This window comes from Talpa occidentalis, unplaced genomic scaffold, assembly GCF_014898055.3.
Source record: "Talpa occidentalis isolate TD23 unplaced genomic scaffold, MPIMG_talOcc4v2.1 talOcc4.9, whole genome shotgun sequence".
NCBI classification, from domain to species: domain Eukaryota; kingdom Metazoa; phylum Chordata; class Mammalia; order Eulipotyphla; family Talpidae; genus Talpa; species Talpa occidentalis.
This window is the reverse complement of record NW_023605305.1, coordinates 32,570,476-32,590,465: the sequence shown is the minus strand read 5'-3', so window position 1 is coordinate 32,590,465 and position 19,990 is coordinate 32,570,476. Positions and strand designations below refer to the sequence as shown.

The following is a 19,990-nucleotide window of genomic DNA, read 5'->3' as shown; positions in this document are numbered from 1 at the left end:
AAAAAAGGGGATAATAAATCATTATAGAATTTTCAAATAAAGAAACCATTTAGTCAAAAGCCTAGAGTCACAAAAGCATTTTTTTAAGTTTGAATAAGCAAATGTAAGGATTTTAAGCTAAAAGTCAAATTTCAGGGGAAAAAGCTAAGATTTTAAATATAGTTCTATAATATAAAATGCCCCAAGTACCATCAACATTAAGTTCTTCTTTTCCCTTGCACAATGAATTCAATGTGTACACAGGTTTCCTCATCTTTACCTTATTTTATTAAAGGCTCTCAAAAAGTATTTCATAGATATGAAACATTATACCGTTCTTTTTCAAGTAGTTGAATTCTGTAAATGAGCTACTGATTCTGACAATTCTGTCAAAACAAATCATCAGTATTTTAACCATGTAGTTAGTAGAATGCTTTATAGTTTACGATACTCAATAAATTTTATTTATTATTCCATACTCTGCACATCATGTAATTTACAACCATAAAATACCACATACAAACAATGCCTTTAGGAACATAAGAATTTAAGTTAAAATCCAAGTAATTATCATTCAAACAAGGTTTGTGCCTTGCAAATAGTCTGTGGCCAGCACATTAACAGGTACCAAATAAAAGTTTACTTAGTGGAATGAGCAGTGCTAGCTTAGCAACAGTGGAAGCAATGGGATCATCTCCACTCATTTCTATCTTTCTAAAGAAGTTAATATAAAACTATCACAGTGCAACGTATACAGTTATCTCCTTAAAGAATAAAATACGGAATCAGGAATTAGAAGAAAAAGGAATAGTCATATAAAAACTTAATATTTTTAAAGGGCAAGCCATTGGATTAAACATAGAAGCCTTAAAGGGAGATCTAGCATGTTCCACTCAATTAACAACACTTGTCTGACCCTGCCTTCTAACAGTTAATTAAACATGCCCTGCTTCCACAATTAGCTAGTTGCTAACAGAGGCCTAGGTCATTTTGTGTTTCCCAGAATACCAAAGGCAGGAAATTTAATATTATCCACTAAAAATGTATAAAGGTCTTTTACAGATTACAAATTTTTCTCAGATGCATTTACCCTAAAAGCTTCGCAAGGTAAATAACTATCTGCATTTTACAGACAATGACACTGAGGTTCAAGGAGAGCAACAAGGTAAGTAACCAGGTGTCCTTAACAACTCCACAACTACCACGTTGAATGGGCTTGTCCCTGAAAATTTCAGTACTTTTCCTTCTAAGATTGTAACACCATTATCTGTGACTATGAGAAATGACTGTATTGCCACTTACAATTGATAGTTTTGCTACAAAACAGGCACTTTTCATTCAACTTAGCAAACTTACTATATGAGTGATTTTCAAACTCTAGTAGGAGTAAAATTTCGGGAGCTTGATAAAAATGAAGATCCTCAGTCTGCTGCCATCATCCCCAGAAATTCTAATTCAAGGGGCCAGAAATCTACCTATTTTAAATAATCAGTTTCAGCTGATAATCATATTGGTAGCTTTCAGGTATATACTGAGAACTGAGTTAGACTTTTTGAAACCTAAGTTAATGCACCAAAAATATTTTTTTAATCAAGCCAATTTTTCACAGTCACAAATATTTAAGCAAAATCTCACAAAACAATATAAGGATACCACCTCTAACAGAATGGGTTCTCAAAAACATTTATTACACCAAATCTCCCTAGACCTCAGGAGTTTTCCCTTGTTGAAAAGGTAAGTTCAGGGTCTTTTAGGTAGTTATCCATATTATTCTGTTCTAATTGATTACATTTAGTAATGTACTACTAAGTTTAGTAATCATTGCATTACTGTGATTGCAATGTAGTTTAGTGAAAGCTCTATATAGGTCTTATACAAAAGACTGGATGTTAAACAGTACAACAGAACAGTTAACTTTACACCTAATATACAGAAATAATGATTTTAAAATCACCAACAGTGCAAGTCATTTTAAACTTTAAATGTCCATGAAAATGTACTATGAGATTACAGTGACTCTTATCCAGTTTTGAAATCTTTCTATACCAGTACCTTTTTATCCCATATATCAACAATAAACATATTCATTTTTTGATGATTATAAAGTTTTACAAATACTAATCCTACAACCTTCACATACATAACAGGAAAACAAAACCTATAACTACATTTATCAAGAACCCTAACGACCCAAACATCTGACTTATGGTATCAAACTGTAATCACTAACTTTTACATGAATATCAAAACACATCATTTAACTTCTAAATTTTCGAATATGTCCTATTTCCATCAGGTATCTGTTATTAGGACAGTTAGCATGACTTTTTAAAATCCTCTTGTCATGCAGTCTCTGGATCTATTTAGGTGGAACATTTTTTGTAGCGAGGACTCAGCATTAAAATGTTTACTCTCTTGAGGGAGAAGGCGTTACAGATCTTTGCTGGTGGGGGGGGGAATCTTTTTATAATTGTATTAATCTAGTAAACTTAACATCGCAAATGCAGAATGGGGCTTTCTTCAGGGCAGACCACGCTTGGAGACAAAACGTAATAGGAGGAGGCAGGGATGAGTTACCCGCAGGTGATGAAATTTCAGCTAAAATAAGACGCAAACGGGTGTTCTCAACCCAGTCTGATAGGCGAATGGCACTCGGGGAGCGCGAGGGGTTCTCAGGGCCCCTCAATTTCTGCACTCCAATTCTCACCCAGCCCTCCCGCCCCTCCCCCCGGGACTCTGCGGGACTCTCTTTGGGGCGCGGAGAAGCCGAGGCTGTTTGCAAACAGGCGTCCTTCGCCTCCCTCCGGAATGTACGCGCAAGGCCGGCGGTAAGAGGCTGCGCTGGGCCCCGACCCGGGGCCACCTCAAGGGTGCCCGTGTCCCCAGCAGCCCCAGCTCCACACACCGGGCCGCACCGGAACCGAGGCCGGGCCGAGGGCTTCTCGGCGGCGCGGGCCTAGTAGCGTCCCACGCGCCTCCAGCCTCCCCGAGGACGCGGGGGGCGAGAGCTGAGGCCCCCGAGCCCCGGGTGGGGCAGGCGGCCAAGCGCAGGACGCCCGGTCCGCCCGGCCCCAGCGCTGCCGCCCGGGCCCTCCCGGGTGGCCGGAGGCCGGCGAGCCCGGGACCCAGCCGCGCCGCACTCACCTCGCGCTGCGGCTGCCGCCGCCTCAGCATGACCAGGGGGGTCGTCCCTGAGCCGACAGCCTCCTCCGGAGGGCACCGGCGCGGCCGCGAAGCCTCCCACTCCTGAAGAGGCTGTGGTCGCCGCTGCTGCTGAGGCCCAGCGCCCGCCGAGCCGCATCGGGCTCCCGGGCCGCGGCAGCCACGCGGATCCCGGAGGAGCGCCGCGGAGCCGGGCGGGGGGCGCGAGGCTGCGGCGGGACGACCGAGGTGCTGCAGGAGGGGATCCTCCGCGAAGCCTCCAGCGTCGCCGTGGCCGCTCCTGCCGCCGGCGCCGCTGAGCCACAGCGCCCCCTGGACCCCACGCCCGGATACGGCGAGGGGACTGCGGCGGCCGCCCGGGCACGAGCGGCAGGGAACGGGCGGGAGCGCGGCCTGGGGATGGCCGCCCCGCGCGCGCGCCCGCGGCCCCCCGCCCGCCCCCGAGGGCGCCTCTCGGGAGCCGAAAGCACCTCGATCCGCACCGGCGCGGGCGGGTTCTCCCGACCCGCCGTCCTCAGGTCCCGCGCGCCTCAGCGCCTTTTCCTTCTCGTCAGAAAGTACGTGAAGGTTCCTTTCACTCTGGCCCTCACCTGAGAGTAGGAGTGTGAAGGAATGCGCTTTTTCATCTCTCGTGTTTCTAGAGAGGGTCTCTTCTGCTCCCCTCAGTGTGTCTGGGTGAAAGAAGGGTGACCCAGAACAAACCGTTTGCACACGCACACAAACGCACTTCTCTTCCAGAACAGATGGAGGGATTGTCTTTGACCTTAACTTTTTCTGTATGCATTGCGCTGATCATTATAGAAATTGCCAACAGATACCAAACACTTAACCCCTAAGTCTCCTCCAAAATAGAGAAAAAGAATAAAGCCGAGCAAGAGGAGAGAATGGTCCACGAGTTGTCCTGAAATGCATAAACAACTTCAAGGTAAGAAAAGAACCATCCATTTTTTCTGACCTACCCCTCCTCTGCTCTCTTACCTTGCATCTCCGCACGCTTGCTAAACCCCAGGTAAGGCTCAGAAGAAAGGAAATTGTTATATCGTGGACACTGTGGAATCATTCTGTTTACAAGATACCCCCCCATTTGATCCCACTCAAACTCCAGGGTGCAAACATCAGAACCAAAAACAAAAGAAACAAGAAGACTATCAGAAGAAACAGGGAAAGAAGGACGTTTTTACAAATCCTCTGGTCCCAAAATTTTCCAAATACATTGTTTTATTACAGGGTGGTACAGAATGAGCAGGGATGTTGGTGACAGACAGATCCTGATATTACCAATTCCAGTTCTGTTTATGACTCTGGGCTAGTTATATAATAGTTCTGAAACTCGTTTTTCTAATGCCTACCTTGCTGATTGTTGTGAAGACTAGATAATTTATGTAAAGGATTGGCCCATAGAAGATACTCAATGTTAGTTACAACTATTGGTTCCAAAACACCCACAGTCTTTCCTGGTTTCAAGATTGTTCTCATCTGTGCCCTTGTCTTCACCCCCCCCACCCCCGTGTGTGTGTGTGTGTGTGTGTGTGTGTGTGTGTGTGTGTGTGTGTGTGTGTGTGTGTGTGAGAGAGAGAGAGAGAGAGAGAGAGAGATGTGTTCCTATCAAAAAACGGATGTATCATTCTTCAGTATCCTTGATCTAGGTAAAATCTCCCTAATGAATTTATGTAATAACCCTCCACTAAAAAAATTATTAGAGCCTAATACACTGAATCTTATGACATTCCGTTGCATATCAGCATAGAACCAGTGTATTTTTCTATCTAAAACAAATTATAAGGCAGTCTGACCTTACCTTAGGTTATGTCCTAATAATACATCTTAATGAGAAAATTATATAAGGTCTCTGGGAACTTTCAAATAATAATTGAGCAGCCACTTTAGAGAAAATATAACCTAACAGCTCTCTTCCAATCAATGAAAGCTGTTCCTATACAATCTTGAGTGTGCCTTCACGCCCTCCTTCTGAGTCACATTACAAAAAAAATCACTATCCCCTTTTTATAACAAGAGAAATGGGCTCAGAGGGAAGCTATGATTCATTAACACAACAACTCTATGAATTAAGTACTGTACTACCACCATTTTACATGTGAATTATATCCAACCTCAGGAAAAGTTGGAAGTAGATCAAGATTCTTTCAGTGTCCCAACTGATGCCCTGACAGGCCTTTCTGCAACATTCAAAGAGTGGTGTCAGAATAAGTTAGTGCTGCTAAAAATTTTCAATCTAGAGAAATGGGTACTTTTAATAAGATCAGTTTGGCAACCTAACATTAGCTCTGTGCTTTCCAAGCCTAGTTCAAAACGACTGCAGTAAATTTGCATTTGTTTATGAATAATCATGATACCCAGGGTGTAGCTACTACATGAAGATGATTCATTTGTTCCCAGGACAAGTTTCCTCTTGCTTCACATTTTCTCCCCTTCTATTCAGATTCTTTTGTTGAAGGAGGTTACCTTTATCATCACCACCATCTCCTCGATCCTCTAATCTTTTTATCTTCTACAATTTTACTCCATCATTGACTCTCCCCACCCAGTTTGCGCTTTCCTTCTGAAATGTCTCTCACCTGTTTTCCTCTTCTCTGCTGTAAATCTCTTTCACTGATCTACCCTGATCTACCCTGGCCTGAAGTCAATTGATTTGGTTACCCTACTCTCAATTTCTCATTGATTTCCAGTTCTATCCAATGACTCTAAAATATCTCCTTGGTTCTAACCTGGTAGACCCCAATTTTCACTTTCATCCCTTAAAAATGTTCCTATTTAGTAACAGACTATAAATACATCCTGTAGAAAACCAGCATTCAAGGCCTCCCTGGTGGCTCAAGCCACTGCTGCTGATGGCCAGGGAGCTGACCCACATGACACAGCAGACCTCTCCTGTCTCACCTGCTGCTCCCCTCAGCAGTGTATTTCAGTAGTAGATCTTCCCATTCTGCTTCCCACTCTGTCTCTGGTGAATCCTCGTATCCTCTGCATCTCTGGCCTAAACCCCAGTTCTTGTATGCATAAATAAATAAAAATAAATCTTAAAAAAAAAGCAGTATTCTAAGAATATTTTTTCAAGTTCAAGGTCTAACACCCAAACAAAATTTTCATTGCTCTGTAAAATTTGTTATTTGTTGGCCTTACTGGTGGCACAAGGGTTTAAGGGTCAGCACCATGAAGCAATCCAGAAGCTACTACAGTACCAGTTTGATCCCCGGCCAGGGAGGTGACCCACATGCCAAAGCAGACCTCTCCTGTCTCACCTGCTGCTCCCCTCAGCAGTGTATTTCTGTCAATCCCCCTGTTTTGCTCCCCACTCTCTCTCGTGAATCCTCTCACTCCCTGCACCTCTGGCCTGCACCCCATATCTTATATGCATAATCTTTAAAAAAAAAATTTGTTTCACTCACCTTCCATCAAACCTCCCATGCCAGTGCCTTAAACATGACATGTGGAGAAGTAAAAATGTAACCCCAAAGTTATATAGACACATAAATGACTAACAAATTTAATTTAAAAATAATAAAATTTGTTCAGGTTCAGTGTTTGATACATCCCTGTGTCCCCACAACCAATCTTACCACAGGGTATCCCTTATGGAATGTTAAACTGAAATGTCACACTGTGACTTAGCCTGCATCTCATCTACTCAGTGACTTTTTAGCTCCTTCCTGTTATCTTTCAGAGCCTACCAAAGATGATTACTTTGCAGCACAGAACTGGTCCTGGCCTGTTACTGCCAGCTATGGTCTCTAACAAGCCCTCTACAGTCTCCAATCATTTCCAGGATCCAAACACAGTCTGTTACCAAACAGGTGAGCCCTAGAAGAGGCAGAAGTCAGGTAAGTCACACAAACTTAAAAAGAAATTGGGGACTTTTCGGAGTTTGTCGGTCAGTTGTGTCATTTATTTTTTTTTAAAGATTTATTTATTTATGTATACAAGAGCTGGGGTACAGGCCAGAGATGCAGGGGGTGAGAGGATTCACCGGAGATAGAGCGGGAACAGAATAGGCTGACTGAAATACACTTGCTGAGGGGAGCAGCAGGCTAGACAGGAGAAGTCCACTGCGCCATGTGTGCTGCTCCCTGGCTGGCCAAACTCGTGCTGCAGAGGCTGCGGACCACCTCATAGTACAGTGCTTAAACCCTTGCGCCATCAGAGAGGCCCTCAATTATGTCATTACAAAAGAATAAATTAGGGGCCTCACTGGTGACCTATCTATACTATCAATACTATCATCTCTACGGCCAGAGGTGGATCCCCAGCCAGGAAGCTAAACCACATGGCGCAGCAGACCTCTCCTTTCTCGCCCGCTGCTCCCCTTTGCAGTGTATTTCAGTAGATCCACCTGTTCTGCTCCCCAATCTGTCTCTGGTGAATCCTCTCACCACCCACACCTCTGGCCTACACCTCAGTTGTTCTATGCATAAATAAATCTTTTATTTTTAAAGAGGATAGATTAGAGAGGACAAATGTGGAGACAGAAGCCAGTTTTAAGTGTCTGTTATAAAATGCAGGTGAAAGTGCTGGTGACTGGAATTAGGGTAGAATAAGGAAAACAGAGATTTTAGGTGGTAAAAATCCTCAAACTTGTGACTAGATCGGCATATGAAAAAGAGGGTGCAGGCGAAGGTGACACTTGGGTTTCTGCTTGGGGAGCTTGGTAGACTGTGTTATCAGGCGGGGAAGGGAGCAGGTTTGTGAGGGAAAAAAAATAATGAGTGCTGTTTCAATACACTGCAGATTCGAAACCTGACATTCAGATAGGTAGAGGCAGAGATGAGATACCAGCCCAGGTCAAATTACAAATTCCCTTGTTACATCAACATCATCACACCTCCTCCCATACCCTGAGTGAGAATGTGAAGCAACCACAGGAAAAACTACTCAGAACATTTATAATGTGAGTGAAATGCCTTCATTTAAGTTAAATTTGACTGAATAACACAAGAGTATTTTCACAAGTGTAATTATCATTAATGTTTTATCCATAATTACCTCACGCTGCCATTGTCCGATCCCAGAAGAAAAGTATTAGGAAACATTTGATAGTGGAAATGTAGTATGTTTTTTATAAGAATTACATGAGTCAGTATGGCTTGTGTGGTACAACAGAAAGACCCAATTAGACATTGGACATCTGGGTTCTAATCATGTAAACATAAACTGGACTCAACAGGAAAATCATCTAGACAGCTCAATCTCTGGACCTTACCTCAGGGTGTCCGGTTTAGTCAGGTTGTTTTTAGCTCATAAGCCCATTCCATAATACTGGCTGTAGCAGCAGGAAGGCACAGAGCAGGTTCTCTATGACCCGAGCAAGGGGTGAAGGAGGCAAGTTCTGGAGCCCTCGGTGGCTTTTTCAGGCTTTTATTGGGATCTTTACCAGGTACATGGCAGGCAGGGGTGCCAGGAGGCTGGCAGGCCTCCCAGCCCCCGGTGAATCTTCACTCTTCCTGGGCTCTCCAGCATTCTCTTGTGGTCTCATTCTCTCTCTTCTACTTTTCTTTCTCTCTGCTGGTTTCGTTCTCTCTGCTCTCCTGGTTCTGCTCTCGTTCTGTGATGCTGCTCTTATGAGCCCAGTCTCTCAGCCCAAGTATACCCACCCAAGTATGCCCACACCCCACTCCAGGTGCCCGCCATCAAGCATGCATTCAGGACCGCAGGGATCCATCATTAATCTTAATGGTGGGAGGGCAGAAAAGCCTGACAATCATTTACCCTACACTGGCCATGCACAGAGATAATACAGTGAGATGGAAAGAACCTGTGCTTTGGAATTAGCCAATCCAAGTTTAATACACAGCTCTTCCAGTTTCAGGCTGTTTCACCAAAGGAAGTCACTTATTCTCTGAGTCTTGTTTTTCTCATCTGTATAATATGTGTTTGTAAGGGTTGTCAGGAAAATGTCAGGTCCATGGCAGGCACTATGTTAAAAATAATTATCTCCCCTTGCCTTTTCTCATTTTTTTAAGATTTATTTATTTATGCATACAAGAACTGGGGTACAGACCAGAGGTGCGGGAGGTGAGAGGATTCACCAGAGAAAGAGTGGGGAACAGAACAGGAAGACTGAAATACACTGCTGAGGGGAGCAGCGGGTGAGACGGAAAGGTCTGCTGTGCCATGTGGGTCAGCTCCTTGGACGGGGATCAAACCCGTGCTGCAGTGGCTGCAGACAGATTCACAGTACTGTGCCTCAACCCCTTACACCGCCCCCCTTTTCTCATTTTTTTAACTTCAGTTCCCTGTCTCCCTCTTTATAGCTCTAAAAAAGAGTTAACAGCTTCCTTATAGCCTTTCTTATTTCCAGTGTATACATACTCTCTCAAAATCTAAAAAGCAAAAAAGGGGCCTCCCCGGTGACACAGCGGATTGAGTGCAGTGCTATGAAGTTGCAGCCTCTGCAGCATGGCTTCGATTCATGGCCTGCCAGGGAGATACCCACATGGCCCCGCAAACCTCTCCTGTCTTGCCTGCTGTTCCCCTCAGCAGTGCTTTCGGTCCGTCTGCCTGTTCTGCTCCCTTCTCTGTCTCTGGTGAATTTTCTCACCCTGCTGTGCCTCTGGCCTATACCCCAGTTCTTGTATAAATAAATCTTTAAAAAAAATAAATATAGGGCCTCCCCGGTGGCGCAGCGGTTGAGCGCTGGGTTGCGAAGCTGACCGCAGTCTCCGCGGCGCCGGTTCGATCCCCGGCTGCTCCCCGGCCACCGGAGGAGGGTCCCACATGGCTCGCAGACCTCTCCTGCCGCCCGCTGCTCCCCTCAGCAGTGGACTTCGGTCCTTCTGCCTGCTCTGCTCCCCGCTCTGGCTCTGGTGAATTCTCTCACCCTCCTGCGCTTCTGACTATACCCAGTACTTGTATAAACAAAACAAACAAACAAATAAATAAATAAAACATGCCTCTATTAAAAAAAAATTTAAAAAAAATAAATAAATATAAAGCAAAAAAGATTTTGGAGCACAGAGTAGACCTGCCAAATAGTCAGCATCCATTATAGCCTGATATCTCACAAGGTTTATTTTATTTGGGTGTATTATACCCCAGTTGTGCATGTGAGTGAATGATGTGAATATATTTGTGTGTTCTCATGTAGTGTGAATTTCCCTCAGAGCTCTAACTCTGATCCAAACTCTACAGGAAAATAGAAGAAAATGTGATTTCTTTGTTTTTTTAAATGTATTTATATGTATGTGTACATGTGTTTTGGCTGAAGGAAGAGGATTCAGAGAATAAAGGAATGTATGAGCTGAAAGTAGTGATGGCCTGGAGCCAGTTCATATTGGCTCATGAGAGCCAGTTGCTAAATATTAAGAAAACTTCGTGAGCAAATAGTTGCATACAGGCATTTTAAAATGTCAAATTATATAAAATGTACAATTAAATAAATTCTGGGCCTCCCTGGTGGTGCAAGGGGTTAAGGCACAACCTATGAAGCTATCTGCAGCCACTGCAGCACAAGTTCGATCCCCCGCCAGGGAGATACCCACATGGCACAGCAGATCTCTCCTGTCTCACCCGCTGCCCCCCCTCAGCAGCGTATTTCAGTCAGTCTGCCAGTTCTGTTCCCTACTCTGTCTCTGGTAAATCCTCTCACGCCCCACAGCTCTAGCCTGTACCCCGATTCTTGTATACATAAAATAAATAAATCTTAAAAAAAAATAATTCTATTAAAAACAAGCAACCCTTGCTTTCCACAATTCTGAAACGAACAAATTTTCATTACCACTATTTGGTTAAATAACATCAGTCTCCCAGCAGTACAATTCAAGTTTCATTTATCACAGTATGTTAACTGAGTAACTGTACAAAGTACAGATTTTGCTGTTATCTCTACGCAAATTACTAGATAAATAACAGATGCACATCATGGTTAGTGATCAATCACATTACTTCTTGCAAAGTCTGTAAGTGATTGGTCACTGTACATCTGTTTTCAATTCTTGCATGGACAGTAAAGTGTGTATATTGTATTGCCTTTTCACCAGTGATAAAACCCACATGATATTTTACAGAAATAATCAAAAAAGGTGGGCCTTCCTGGTGGCCTAGGGGTTAAGTCTCAGCATAATAACCACTAAGGCCTGAGTTCAGTCCCCAGCCAGGGAGTTAACCCACATATGGTGCAGATCTCTCTCGTCTCGCCCATTGTTTCCCTCAGCAGTGTATTTCAGTAGATCTGCCTGTTCTGCTCTCTGCTTTTTCTCTGATGAATCCTCTCACTCACTGCACCTCTGCCTTACACCCCAGTCCTACAAAAAAAAAAAAATTATGTATATATATATTAAAAAAAGAAAAAGAAAAAGGGAATTGGCAAAAAAAAAAGCAAAGAAAAATTGATAAGGCTAGAATATAAACATTAATTGAACATAAATGGAATTTTAGAAGAAAACTGTGAGTTTGGGAATATTGACATTCCTACCACTTGCAATACTGTAAATGTGTAGCCAGGGGAACCTACAAAAAGCTAACCAGGAAAGTGGTTGTGACCAAAATAACGAAGGTTTCTTGGAAAAAGTAACACCAGCAAAAAGCCTCACTCTTGGAGATAATTCACAGTGTTGAAAGCTGATCCAAACTTAAAAGAAGTAGGGCCATGTCCCTACGTCGCTTGTATTATAAGTTATATAAGAAGGCATACACTTTTCAAATTACAGGTAATTTTTATCAATAGTGGGTAATATCAATTTCAAAAAAATATATAATTTTTTAACAAAGAAATAAAACACATATTTAGTATTTCAATGCTTTAAATTATAGTGTGCTATGCCACTCAATTGGGAAAGAACAGATTTTTCAACTAATGGTGCCAAGGACAACTGGATAGCTATGTGCAAAAGAATGAAGTTGGGTCCTACTTATGCAAAAATGAGCTCAAAATGATTACACTACCAATGTGTAAGAGTGAAAACCATGAAACTCATAGAAAGAAACGTAGATATAAATCTTTGTGCCTTGAGTAGACAATGGTTACTTAAATATGACACAAAAGTACAAGCAACCAAAAGGAAAAAATAAATAAAATGGACTTCATCAGATGTTGAAACTTTTGTGAAATTGGTTACGGTGGGGATATTGATTATGGTGGGTATATTTATATCACAGGAATTGGCAGATGCTACATATCCAGTGCTTGTTTTATTAATTGTCAAGTTAAGAAAGTTCTTTCTTTTCTTTTCTTTTTTTTTTTAAGAAAGTTCTTTCTTAAGGGAAAAAAAAAGTTCAAACAAACTAAACAAAATTGTGCTACATATATAGCTGTTACATTGTGAAAAGCACAACAAAAATCATGGAAATATTCTCCCAGCATTTGAAAACTATTATCTGACTTAACAAAGAAGTCACTCATTAGTGACAATGAGTGATGTTCCAATCTTTGTTGTTCTACTTTTATCTTATTAGCAAAAACTAAAATATTAATCAACATTCACCTCAGAATTACACTTGGGAGAGCTAGTTATTAAATATTTACAAGCATATCACTAGCTGGAAGGAATATCAATGATCCTAGCATCCAGCATCTCTAACCATTTTATTTGGGGGCCTAAAGCCCAGGACCTGCCCAAGGTTACAAACATGTGAGTGAATGGATGGTCAACATTTGAATCATGTGCTGTTCTTTTACATTTTTAATAATCACCTCCGGCATATCCAGGGAAGTGAGTTCTCCATGACATAACAGAGTTAGGATGGGCCTTGAAGGTGTGTGAAACAGTTGTCATCAGTTTAAAAGTAAAACCCAAGAAGGGGTTTATACTAGCAAGGGGTTAAGTCATAGCACTATGAAGTTATCCATAGTCACTGCAGCACAGCCAGAATTTGATCTCCAGCTGGCCAGGGAGATAACCCACATGGCACAACAGACCTCTCCTATGTCACCTGCTGCTCCGCTCAGTAGTGTGTTTCAGTGAATCCACCTGTTCTGCTCCCCGCTCTGTCTCTGGTGAATCCTTTCACACACACCCCTTACCTCTGGCCTATACCCCAGTTCTTGTATGCATAAATAAATCAATCTTTAAAAAACAAAACAAATCAAAACAAAACAAAACAGCCCTTCTTTCCAGGGCTCTAACAATGCTGTGTACCTGCCCTGGGGAAAGAGCCAAGAGAATCAGGACATAAAAAGAGACCTGCCACGTCCCTCTACCTATCTGGGTAGGAAGCATCAGTGAAGGTAAACAAGCTATGTCTTATTTTTGGACTTTTTTCTCCTCTCTACACCCTAAGGCATTAAAGAGCTGAAGATATTCAGGTTTCTTTCTTCAACCAGGGATTAAACAGAGGCCTGGTCCCATGAGAGCAGATCAGGTTCATACTTGGCCTCCAGGCCAAAGTTTTCTCCTTGGCCTCAATCACTTGGAACATCACTCCAATCTCTTTTTATTTACCCAGAGTCTTTTGCAAAATGAGCTAAGGATTAATAACAATTACGTTTACTTTTACATACAGCCCTTTATATAAGGCCTTTGTTCATTCAGCTTCCTGTGTGAGCCCCATAATAGCAAAGTATGGCAAGTAAAGTAGGATTAAGCCTATTTTTTAAATTATTTTTTTAAAGATTTATTTAAAATCTTTAAGATTTTAAAGATGGTGGCACAAGGGGTTAAGCTGTAGCACTATGAAGCTATCCCTGCCCTGGGAGCCAACCCACATGGTGCTGCAGGCCTCTCCTGTCTCACCTGCTGCTGCTCCCCTCAGCAGTGTATTTCAGTAGATCTGCCTGTTCTGCTCACCATTATGTCTCTGGTGAATCCTCTCATCCCTCACACCTCTGGCCTACATTCCAGTTCTTGGATGCATAAATCAATCTTTCTTTTTTAAAGATTGATTTATGCATATAAGAACTGAGAGGCTGCAACAGTCAAAGAGGCCACCCAGAGGAGGTAGTCAAAGGATAGGTAGAATTTATTTTTTTTTTATTTTTTTTTTTTAAATTTATTTATTTATTCATTCATTTATTTATACAAGCACTGGGTACAGTCAGAAGCGCGGGAGGGTGAGAGAATTCACCAGAGCCAGAGCGGAGAGCAGAGCAGGCAGAGGGACCGAAGCACACTGCTGAGGGGAGCAGCGGGCAGCAGGAGAGGTCTGCGTGCCATGTGGGACCCTCCTGTGGTGGCCGGGGAGCAGCTGGGGATCGAACCTGCACCGCAGAGGCCGCGGGCAGCTTCGCAACCCAGCGCTCAACCGCTGCGCCACCGGGGAGGCCCAGGATAGGTAGAATTTAAATGGATAAAGAGAAGGCAGAGCATTTGAGGTGGGAAAATACTAAAAAATATGGAAGTAGGCTCTAACGTGGTATGCATTTGCAATTTTTCAGGAAAGAAATATTTATGGAACGCCTGTTATTTACCCGGCACTATATGGGCCCTAGGAAAATAAAAATAAATCCCAAGTTGTTTCTTACCCTGAGGAAATTATGTGTGTGTATGGGGAAAACCAGTTGCAATGATTGTAGAGTCATATCCAGGGGCCTGGGTTTGAAAAGCAGACCCATTAACTTACTTACTATGTGATTAAGCAAACCCCTCCACATCTTTGAACTAATCTCATCTCTAGTAAGAGGATAACATACCTTCCTTGAAGAGCAGTTGTAAGCATTCATGATATTCATGATCGTGTGTGGGGCAGGAAAGAAGGGGGTACATGGAGAATACTCATGATGATGATGATGATGATGACATGTCCAGGGTTATATACAAAGTGTTATGAGAATGGGGAGGCAACATTTGAGCTGCTCCTGAATAATGGTAGGATGCAGCTGACAATCAGGCAGTAGAGAGATAGTATTAAAGTATAGTGGCAGAAGGAACAAATATTTTGGAAGACCTGGTCATTGATGAGACTGGAGAACTAGGAGCTGGGGTCAGAATGCAAAGGATTTTTAGTGCCAAGCTAATTAGGTGATGGTGAAACATTGAAATGCTGTTTAGGGCATCCCCTGGTGGTGCAGGCAGTTTGAGCACAGCACTGTGGGGTTATCCACAGCCTCTGCAGTGCCAGTTCCATGCCAGCGGGCGAGGGTCCCTCATGGCATAGCAGACTTCTCCTGTCACGCCTGCTGCTCCCCTCAGCAGTGTGTTACGTCAGTCTGCCTGTTTTGTTCCCCACTCTGTCTCTGGTGAATCCTCTCACCCTCCCGCACATGTGGCCTGTACCCCGGTTCTTGTACAAATAAAAAAATCTTTTAAAAAAATGTTGTTTATAGGGGATTCACTCAACAAAAATATATTTAATAGGGGCCTTCCTGGTGGCGCAAGGGGTTAAGTCTCAGCACTATGAAACTATTTGCAGCACTGCAGCACTAGTTTGATCCCTGGCCAGGGAGCTAACCCATATGGCGCAGCAGACCTCTTCTGTCTTGCCTGCTGCTCCCCTCAGCAGTGTATTTCAGTCAATCTACCTGTTTTGTTCCCCACTCTGTCTCTGGTGCATTCTCTCACCCCCCCACATCTGTGGCCTTACCCCAGTTCTTGGATGCATAAGTAAATCTAAATATATGTGTTTGTATATACACACAGTATATATATATATATAATAGGTTCAGAGCCTGAGTAAGAGACCAGTGAAGGAGAGGTGGTCTCTGCTTGCATGTACCTTATAAAAATTTTGATGGTGGAGAAAGCACATACACACAAGGTAAATACATTGGCATAGAAGGACAAGGATCGGCTTTAAAGTTAGGAATCCCTTTGTTATACCTTTCTTTCCCACTTGCATTAAGAAATTTTAAAGATCTTAGCTTAGTATTATGTTGAGGGAAACAGTGGGGTGGTGGAAAAGCCAGGATTCTGGAAAAGGATTCAAATTCTAGCTACAATGAGATTTGAGGCAGATGAATTCATCTCTGTATCTCAGTTTCTAAAGGTCATAGAATGATGACACTAATTACTATCTTTCAGTGAGAAATTATCATCTGAGTCCCATATGTTGTATTAATTAAGCTTTTCTGGATTGTTAAGGAATCCACTTAGGGGTTAAGTGTCAGCACTATGAAGCTATCAGCAGCCACTGCAGCACAAGTTTGATCCTCAGCCAGGGAACTGAACACACAGCGCAGCAGACCTTTCCTGTCTCACCCGCTGCCCCCCCTCAGCAGTGTATTTCCGTCAATCTGCCTGTTCTGTTCCTTACTCTGTCTCTGATGACTCCTCTCACCCCCCCCAACTCTAGCCTACACCCCAGTTCTTGTATGCATAAACCTTTAAAAAAAAAGTAATCCACTTAGATTATCATAAATAATAGAGTTTCTTGCAAAGACACATATGGAAATGAGGAACGGTATCTGATAAAGACTGATAGGCAGAACCAGGCCACAGTAGAGCAGAAACTACTACAGTGTGGCTTCAAGTGCCCACTAATGTCGTTTGAAAAGACAGGGACTTTTTAAAAATGCTACTCTAATGATGCAAGTCCTCTGCTTTACAATTCTTCAGAGGTTATCCATTGCTCTCAAAATAAAATATGAGGGCCTCTCCGGTGGTGCAACGGGTTGAGTGCAGCGCTGTGAAGCTGTCCGCAGCCTCTGCAGCACGGGTTTGATTCTGGCCGGCCCTGGAGCTACCCACATAGTGTGGCAGACCTTTCCTGTCTCGCCCACTGCTCCCCTCAGCAGTGTATTTCAGTAGGCCTGCCTGTTCTGTTCCCTACTGTCTCTGGGTGAATCCTATCACACCCCTGCACCTCTGGCCTGTACCCCAGTTCTTGTATGCATAAATAAATCTTTAGGAAAAAAAATTTAAAAATAATAAAAATAGGGCCTCCTTGGTGGTGCAGGCGGTTGAGCACAGCGCTGTGAGGCTGTCTGCAGCCTACACACTGCGGGTTTGATCCCAGTCAGCCGCGGAGATAACCCACATGGCACGGCAGACAGACGTCTTGCCCATTGCTCCCTTCAGCAGTGTATTTCAGTCAGTCTGCCTGTTCTGTTTCCCACTCTGTCTCTGGTGAATCCTCTCACCCTCACGCACATCCGGTCTGTACCACAGTTCTTGTATGCATGATTAATCTTTAACAATAAATAAATAAAATACTTAATATGGCCTGCAGTGCTCATGGGGGCCTCATCCTTCTCTTCCTCTCAGTCTCTCACTCCACTCTTACCCTCCTCACTCCACTGTAGCCCTACCTGTTTCTTCAAAAACACTGAGCTCCCTCAGCCCTACATAAATAAAATAAATCTTAAAAAAAAAAAAATCATCATCAACAAAATAAAGCAAATATTGACCAAAGTTCCTCTGGGTAAATAAATTGTGAAAAAAGAGAAAGATGTATAAACAGGTAAGATTTAGAACCATCTTATTTGACTGATGATAAGTTTCAGACTAGTTAGGTAATTTAACAAAGGGCGCGTAATTAATGCCAGAATCTGAATTGGGATCAGTCTCCTGACTTCCAAATAAGTGCTTTTTTTTCATTTGCTATTCTGCTTCTCATATGTCCCTAACCATAAGAAGTCCCCCACCACCTTCACACACTTTCTCTGCCCCACGACATACCCCTTGGGGACAGTCAGAGGAACAGCATTCCAAACTATTACAGACCATTTAGAGGTGCTGATCTAACTGGATAAAATATCATTTCAAATAATGACTAAGCTGAAATTCATTTGGTAGTAGGGAGTTGAGGGAACATAGTGAAAGAAGTAAATTCTGTAGACAACAATCAGAGAAGCACAGGAGGAAATGTTATCCTCTTTTGTACTGTTATTTTATTTTGTAGTTAATTCCATATATTTAAAACATAGCAGGAAAAATGAACAAATGTATAAAATAAATTGAGGTGTTTGGATGAAAAAAATACAAGAGCTGTGCCTCCTTGTATACAGATTTCTTGATATGTTGCTGGTCTTGTACTTTAGATATCAAAGATATCTAGTTTGGAAAAAATTTGATATGAAGCAAGGTTAAGAAGTCAGTTTGATAAGTCAGAAAATAATATATTTTCTAAATGTTATCCTTAAATATTGGCTATAACAAATGCTGATAGTAAAATGCAAGCTTTTATCATCAGAGAGCTCAAGAGGGAAACGGGAAACATGAATTAATGAATGAAACTTACCTCCAAGTCCTCTGAAAGGAGGTTAAAAAATACATCTTGTGTTTTCAACAGTGATAATCCCACCACCCAAAGCATTACTCTAAGCATACAGGAGAATGCTATAAGCAGCTACAAGAGTAAGATCCAACCCAGAGGTAGGTTCAAGGCCAAGAGTAGGAGGATGATTGAAGAAATCCTCCTGGGGACAGTACCATTTCATAGAATGCTCATTTGTTCTAGGGGATGAATCTATGACCTATGTTTTTTTCTGATTCAAAAGGATATTCCCAATTTCAAACTTACTGAAAAAAAGCATTTTTGTACCTGCTATTAAGAAAAGCTAGGATACAGAATAAAGCTGCCATAAAATTATTTAGCAAGCACATGCTAGCTATTCCAGTGAAATCTGCCAAACTGTAAAATCAAGGGGGAAATAAAAAGTTGAAGATGGAATTGTTATTTAAGATGAAGGAACAAAGTCTTACAAAAAGAGAGATTAGGCACTCACTCAACTCTACATGGAGAACACTCTACTCAAGCTACAAGGAAGATGAGGAAGAGTATTACTAAAGGCTCATTGGGCCACTTGGAGACCAAAAGGAGAGGGATTCTTTTGGGTCTGATTAGGTCAAGGGAATCTAAGGCAACCACACCAAAGATACAGTACCCATTATGCCGGCATGAAACTGATGGCAAGTATCTCAAGACATCTTAAGCCCAGAGAAATGTATGAAAAATATGTTAACCAAGCAAATTAAAACCAAACCACCAAGGGTAAAATCTCCTCAGATTTTAAATCTGAAATACTCACTTTTCATGAATTCTGTGCATTATTAGGAAAAAAAAAAAGTAACAAATGTAAAGATTTATTTTATTTCTACTGGGGGAAGGAGGAGGATAAATAGAACTGTTTTCCAATTTGTTCTTCACTGTATACACACATACACACACGCATACATACACATACACACACCAAAAATACCCCAACAAAACAAAAAAACAAGAATCAAAAATCAAAATACCCTCAAACTGCACCAATACTTCGTATTCTGACCAAAAGAACAGATCCTGGGAGGAAGTGCAAAATGCAAAATCAAATGACCGAAAAATGCTGAACAAACAGCATTATTAATATACAAAATATTTATATTACTGAACTAGTAACAGTTGATGTTCTCTGTGTCTGTAAAACTTTGGAACCACATAGCTGATTTGTTAAATCTAGTCCATGTCAGCTTCCAAAATCCAGTTTAGTTAGCTTCATTCTTTGATGCTTCATCAAAATTTTCTACAAGATCTAAAAAAAAAAAAAGAAAAAAGAAAAGTTAAGACACACAAAAAGGAAAAGATAAATGAAATAAAAATAAAATATATGGACTGCTTCACAAATTTGTGTGTCATCCTTGTGTAGGGGCCATGCTAATCTTTGTATCATTCCAATTTTAGCATATGTGCTGCCAAAGTGAGGTAAATAAATCAAATTCTTAACTTATAACAGCAATTAAAAAAAGTTGTTGCTATTAAATAGCCTCAAAACATTAAGGACAAGAGGCAGAAATAAACTGGTGGCATTTCATAAACAGTAACTTATCTGCTTAAAATAGTAACCCGAAGGAAATGTTAGTATATTTTTGTCTATGCAAAACACAAAAGGTGAACAACATTCCATATGTCAATCGTAATTCCCATAGAAATATAACAATAATTCTGTAAATTTATAATCATAGTGATTGTAATTTAATAAAGGTAGGCAAAACTTTGTGTGATAACTTCTGATTCTAATGAAAGAACTAATGAAAGAGTTCCA

At 41.9% G+C, this 19,990-nt stretch overlaps 2 protein-coding genes, 1 long non-coding RNA gene and 1 pseudogene across 7 annotated transcripts in view; 1 reads left to right on the top strand and 3 right to left on the bottom strand.

Annotated features, from left to right (window-relative positions):
• Positions 1-3,255, bottom strand: part of ZFYVE9 (zinc finger FYVE-type containing 9) — a 112,572-nt gene extending 109,317 nt beyond the window's left edge. For both annotated transcript variants that reach the window (XM_037498951.2, XM_037498952.2), the window contains exon 1: positions 3,124-3,255. The gene's annotated coding sequence lies outside the window, so the exon portion shown is untranslated. The remainder of the gene's footprint in view (positions 1-3,123) is intronic.
• Positions 2,734-19,990, top strand: part of LOC119235543 (uncharacterized) — an 18,320-nt gene continuing 1,063 nt past the window's right edge. Inside the window, exons 1-3 of one of the 4 annotated variants that reach the window (XR_008550304.1) lie at positions 2,734-2,807; positions 3,994-4,066; positions 6,824-6,980. This is a non-coding gene — a long non-coding RNA (uncharacterized LOC119235543). Of the gene's footprint in view, positions 2,808-3,789; positions 4,067-6,823; positions 6,981-7,884; positions 8,044-19,990 lie in introns of those variants that run through there. The other 3 variants (XR_008550306.1, XR_008550305.1, XR_005122853.2) reach the window with 3 other exon arrangements.
• Positions 19,215-19,990, bottom strand: part of BTF3L4 (basic transcription factor 3 like 4) — an 18,132-nt gene continuing 17,356 nt past the window's right edge. The window contains exon 6 of the mRNA XM_037498956.2: positions 19,215-19,480. Coding sequence (XP_037354853.1) covers positions 19,434-19,480 — 47 coding nt within the window. The 3' untranslated portion in view covers positions 19,215-19,433. The remainder of the gene's footprint in view (positions 19,481-19,990) is intronic.
• Positions 19,550-19,649, bottom strand: LOC119237418 (U6 spliceosomal RNA; annotated as a pseudogene).